At 37.4% G+C, this 5,311-nt stretch overlaps 1 protein-coding gene across 4 annotated transcripts in view; it reads right to left on the bottom strand.

The window, feature by feature from the left end:
• Window positions 1-5,311, bottom strand: part of LOC107676682 (centrosomal protein of 44 kDa-like) — a 17,509-nt gene that overhangs the window by 6,605 nt on the left and 5,593 nt on the right. For 3 of the 4 annotated variants that reach the window (XM_016471312.1, XM_016471310.1, XM_016471308.1), the window contains 7 exons: window positions 3,675-3,822; window positions 2,134-2,280; window positions 1,691-1,789; window positions 1,448-1,585; window positions 858-1,070; window positions 346-406; window positions 148-242 (listed from right to left, as the gene is read on the bottom strand). In XM_016471312.1, coding sequence (XP_016326798.1) covers window positions 148-242; window positions 346-406; window positions 858-1,070; window positions 1,448-1,585; window positions 1,691-1,789; window positions 2,134-2,280; window positions 3,675-3,710 — 789 coding nt within the window. In that variant the 5' untranslated portion in view covers window positions 3,711-3,822. The remainder of the gene's footprint in view (window positions 1-147; window positions 243-345; window positions 407-857; window positions 1,071-1,447; window positions 1,586-1,690; window positions 1,790-2,133; window positions 2,281-3,674; window positions 3,823-5,311) is intronic. The other variant, XM_016471309.1, reaches the window with a different exon arrangement.

Below are 5,311 nucleotides of genomic sequence, written 5' to 3'. Positions count from 1 at the left end.
GATGGGTGTGATGGGTGTGATTGGATGGATGGATGGATGGATGGATGGGTGTGATTGGATGGATGGGTGGGTTGGATGGAGGTGGATGGATGGATGGATGGATGGGTGTGATTGGATGGATGGATGGGATTGGATGGCTGGAGTCACCTGGGGAGCTGTCGGAGGAGAACTGGCTGGAGTGTGTCCATTATCACTGATGTCAGATGGTGGATGAATCACAGTAGAAATGCCACTTGCAGATACTTTAACACAGATACAAATGGAAAATTCAAACTATTTTAGATTTAAGGAATGTATAGTTTCTTTAAATTATTACAATTTTAAAGCTAAAATGTTGCCAAGTACCTGTGTCCTCTTTGAATCTACCATTGTCTGTGCTAAAGACATCATCTCCTGAAGTTAGACCCTATAGAAGTAGAGAAAACTTTGTTTTGTAAGCACCATAAAACACATTAACTCATCTTATATTCACTACTTCTGCAATGTCAGCTTGCCATTTTAAAACAAATCCTAAAATAACATGCTCATGAACCGTTAGAATGTTGAATTACTTAAAACTTCTCTTTCCTGAACACATCAGTTGCTGTATACTGGCATTTGACCTGTTGAAAGAAGTGGTTTGCAGTCTTCCTAAAATACTGTATTTTCCAAATTAATTTCCCATTTTTGAAACTAACACATGTGAGAGCTTTGCTAGTGCATGTGTATCTGTGCTGGAGAATGTCACTGCTTTTCATCACGTAATGCAAGCTTCATCATCAAAGTGAGTTTTGGGAGAAAGCAGCATTATGCCACAATAGCAATAGAAATTAAAGTGCACAGTTCCAAACCTCCAAACAGATGTTAAACTCCTGTACCTGTGCTGAGGTCAGTGCCAGCCTGGTCTCCAGCAGTAGCACGCGACTCTCCAAGTTCTCCCACTGGTTGCTTTTGATGATAATCTTGCCAGCAAAGCTTTTCTCCAGAGCATGAATCCTGTGTTCCATAAAAGCCAATCGCTGCTCCAGTCTGCCAACACTCTCCAGAAGACTTGCTTCTACACCCCTCAGCCGGCTCTCTAAAACACACTCCTAACAAGACAGCCTGTGCATTACATTGGATTGAACAAGAACTTTGCAGAAGATTCTGTGTTCTAGGAATTGGCATTTTGAATTAGTCTGTAGTTGAGTTCCCTAACACATTAAAAATGAGCAAATTATTCCCCCAAATCCATTTGGGGTGAAAAGGATTTAAAAAGATTAAAGAAAAATAAAATAAATAACAGCAGTGTATGTCTAATTTATATTTTGTTTTAATCACAACCATTGTCACCAATAATGGTTCTCGTAGTGTTTCACACTTTCTTTCAACCATAAATGCAGACTACTTTGTGCATAATGTATGCTTGACTAGTTGATTCGCATGCACCTCCCTCTGTGTAAATGTGTTGCAGGATGCGCATTCTCACAATGGAATCTTCAGGCTGAGACGAGTCCTTTTCTGTTTCCTCATCCTGCTGTGGCTGCTCTTCTGAGGAGCATCTGATCTGAGCTGGTACTGAGCTGCTGCCAAGATGCCTTTCTACCAGTGGCTGCTTCTGAGGTACCTAAGAGGGACAGAAACACTGATAATAGTAATAATAATAATAAATATTATTATTATTATTATTATCAAAACTATTTTGTTTATTGTCCGAAACATGAACACCTACTGTCAGGTCTGTTAACCCCAGTGAGTTACTCTCAGCAGAAGGGATCTCATTTTTACTGCAGCTCTTGAACTGAGGCCTTCTCTTTGGCTTACTGACATGCTGTAAGAAAACAGAATAAACAATGTTTCTACTAACACAACACAATGCAATGCAATGCAATACAATATAATAATTAATTAGCTGAAAATTATTTTCCTATTACATTATGGCCAATAACCAATAAATGTCTGATATTACAGTATATATTATAATATAATTATATCTAAATAGATTAAAACTAAAACACACAAAAACTAAAATAAATCATATAAATTACATTAAATTAAATTAATAAATAATAGATAATATCAAACATACATAAAAATGTTCAAATATTGGCCAATAATTGAAATGGTACCATATCTCTATATAAGAAAACCTGCATGGGTAAATCTTTGGAATACCTTGCTTTCTTTAGTGAGTTCTTTGTGTTTGTTGAGAACAAGGCCAATGATATCACAGAGAATGATGACTTTCCTCACAGCAAAGCCAAACTGAAGGAACTGCTGTTTGGTCAACAGTGGCTTATAGCTGAAAACATCCCGCAAGACCTACATTTTAAGAGATGTTCACATGAAAATGCAGATACAAAAAACAAACCAACAAATAAATCAATAATACTATTTGTGGGGTTTAATGTATTAAAAGAATTGGAAGGAAATGCTCCCCTAAGTGGATTCAGAGGAGCCACCAAGACTAATCACAAGGAAAAGCCATATGTAAACAGTGAGCTGTAGCACAAAGGGAAAATGACGAATGGAAAAATATGACAAAACTGCTAAACACCACTTTCCTGCTAAATGCCACCAAGGTCCTCAAGGTAACATGATGGGACCACTTATTCCCCCCAGAATATTTCATATGAGCTGCACATTATCCTGGGATGAAGGCCAGATCTCTTTTAGAACTGCACGAAAGGTCAATGAACAGAAGGAAGTGCTGAAAGACAGAGCAGCGCTCCAGTCCCACGGCTAAATGTACAGAATCGGCTTTGAGTTAATCTGAGATCAGACGACTTGGACCAACATGAAGGCCTGCCCCCTTTTTTTGTTCTCTCACTGCAGGAGAGAGACGTGAGCAGACAATTGTAATTACTCAAGACTTGGTGGAGAAGAGCTGCCAGTTGAACATCTGAATGCTTTGCTGGAGAATATGATGCTGTGAATCACAGAGCTCTGGAGAGACCTGCATTTCCAGATCAGGGACAGTGCCAATAAATAAGGCTATTAAAACAGGCAACACAAAGCCTGGCTTTGTGAATTTCATTACATGTGAAATTGCTTTTTCAAAAAGAAATCCACCTCATTAAAGGTGGAGTGAAAAACATTATCAATGACTCGTTCATAGTTCTAAACTCTGTATTGTTTGACCTCGAAAAATGAACTTTCTGTCCTCGAGAATGAGACAAAGCAACTGCAACCACTTTGATCCATTTAAAACAACCAATTCCTTAAAACCACAAGCTCTTGAAAGAAACTGCAAACAGTTAATAAAAATCCAATTAAAGGGGGATGCAAAAAGATGCATGCTAATAAAGATCTGTTGTTGATTTCAAATACAAATTATCCAATAACCCCAAGCCTAAACCATGAATGGGATGAATATATTTTAAAGGCATAGTTCACAAATGAAAATTCTGTCATCAAGTCTTGATTTCTTTTTCTGTGGAATATAAAAGAAGATATTTTGAAACAATGTTTTCCTGTGTTTCTTTTTGTCAATGGACAGCAAAACTGTTTGGTTACAATATTCTTTAAAATACGTTCTTTTGCATTCTGCAGGACACAAAAAGAAAAAGAAAAAGAAAAAGAAATGCATGAACAAATAAATGAATTGTAATTGTGTTCAAATATTTAAGTCAGAGTTCAGTTAAAAGGCTATATGTACAACATATGCATAATAAGCTACATAATAAAAAATATAATATATGGTTAATGCAATTCACCTTGTAAACATTCTCAATAAATCGTAAATCATTCATTCCGGTTAGTTCCACACCATAATCAACCAGGTGCTCTGTGAGTGAGGGGGAAAAGGACGTGAAGGCAAAGCTCACAATAGGAAGACAAGCTGATGGATCTCCCACAGCCAGTCTGGAAGAGTAAAACACATCATCAAATTATGAAGCACTGGTACTGACAAACCTCTCATTAAAAAGTGTCACAAAATCAACACCGCATAAAGGTTTTAAATCAATTATAAAATGTATTTATTAATAACATGGCAGCACAAAATAACAGTCTTAAATTGTCTGCAAGCTATTTTTAGTGTCGTGCTGGAGACAAATTAAGTAATCTTTCTGGATCATCTCCAGCACATACAAGCCAAATGGATCTGTCTTTTTCGCGAAGCATGTTGTGTTTGACGGATCTCACATCAAAACCTCTTCACTGAGCATCTGATGTGCAGCTTGGGATCCTGGTGGAGAAACAGAGCTGGTTTTTGTAAAGCCTGTTTACAAAATATCTCAGCACTGGAGAGGCTCCGGACAAGTCTTCAACTTTCCAAACTTCAAAACAAAATATGGGACATGAAACACTGGCAGAGCCCCATTTTGGATGTTTATACGAGTCAAGATGTTTAAAACCTAGGCCAAAAAAAGTGGGGGTGGAATTGGGGACATCAATGTCTAATGAATTACATCCCGCATATATCATCTCCATTGACTGCATATGAAAAAGTCATTCAGAAGAGCTATGGATTCATAAAGCTTAGATTGAGTCCTGTGAAGTGAAGGATATTTGTATCTACTCAAAATCTAGGATTTGTTCCTGTGGTCACATTTTACTATAGGGGGTACCATTTAATTGAGGTTCAAGGAAAATATATAGAGGCTAAAACCTGCTTTAAACAGCAAAGATATACAAAGTAAACAAACATTTTCATTTCCTATATTCTGCACCCTCTTGTCAAGCATGTTTGCATGTACGCAGCACAATTATATTTTGGACCACTGCCAAAGATCCTGTGCAGAAACCCAGACTTCAATCAGTGGTACTCGATTCACTAATTCTGCTAAACTGATGTTGTGTGTCCCCCTACATGACATGGATATAAGAAAAACACCATATCACACTTTTTTTCCCATTTCCACAATGAAGACCTCAGGGTGTCTCTTTGACAGCTGATCAACCACTTGAACCTTACCTCCCCCAGCCAATACTTCCTTCTCCCCCTCTAGGTCACCCAAACATAAAAGGGCTGTCATAAGACTCATTCACAATAATATTTAGAGCAAGCAATGATCTTGTTTAATTATCTTTTAGAGTGCTAACATGAATGCTGCATAAGAATGAATATTTATAAAACGCTCACTCTGCAAATTTTTCACTACCAGTCATTTTTACACAGGACACGTGATCAGAGTCATGCCCATGTACATGAATTAGGAAAATGTCTTGCGCAGAATGATCACCTGAACACCTGAATTTCCCCGAGTAGAATAAGTTGGCAACTGAATTTAATTACGGTTTAATCCAGTCATAGATGAATTTCTACATTTTTAAAAAGTGAAGCATATGAAAAAAAGGACACGTTCAAAGTTCATGTTTGTATGTATGAATATTGTGTGTGCATATACTG

The sequence above is a fragment of the Sinocyclocheilus anshuiensis genome, unplaced genomic scaffold (genome assembly GCF_001515605.1).
Source record: "Sinocyclocheilus anshuiensis isolate Anshui unplaced genomic scaffold, SAMN03320099.WGS_v1.1 scaffold76, whole genome shotgun sequence".
Classification (NCBI taxonomy): domain Eukaryota; kingdom Metazoa; phylum Chordata; class Actinopteri; order Cypriniformes; family Cyprinidae; genus Sinocyclocheilus; species Sinocyclocheilus anshuiensis.
Note: the sequence above shows the minus strand (reverse complement) of the source record. Positions and strands in the feature narration are given on the sequence as shown.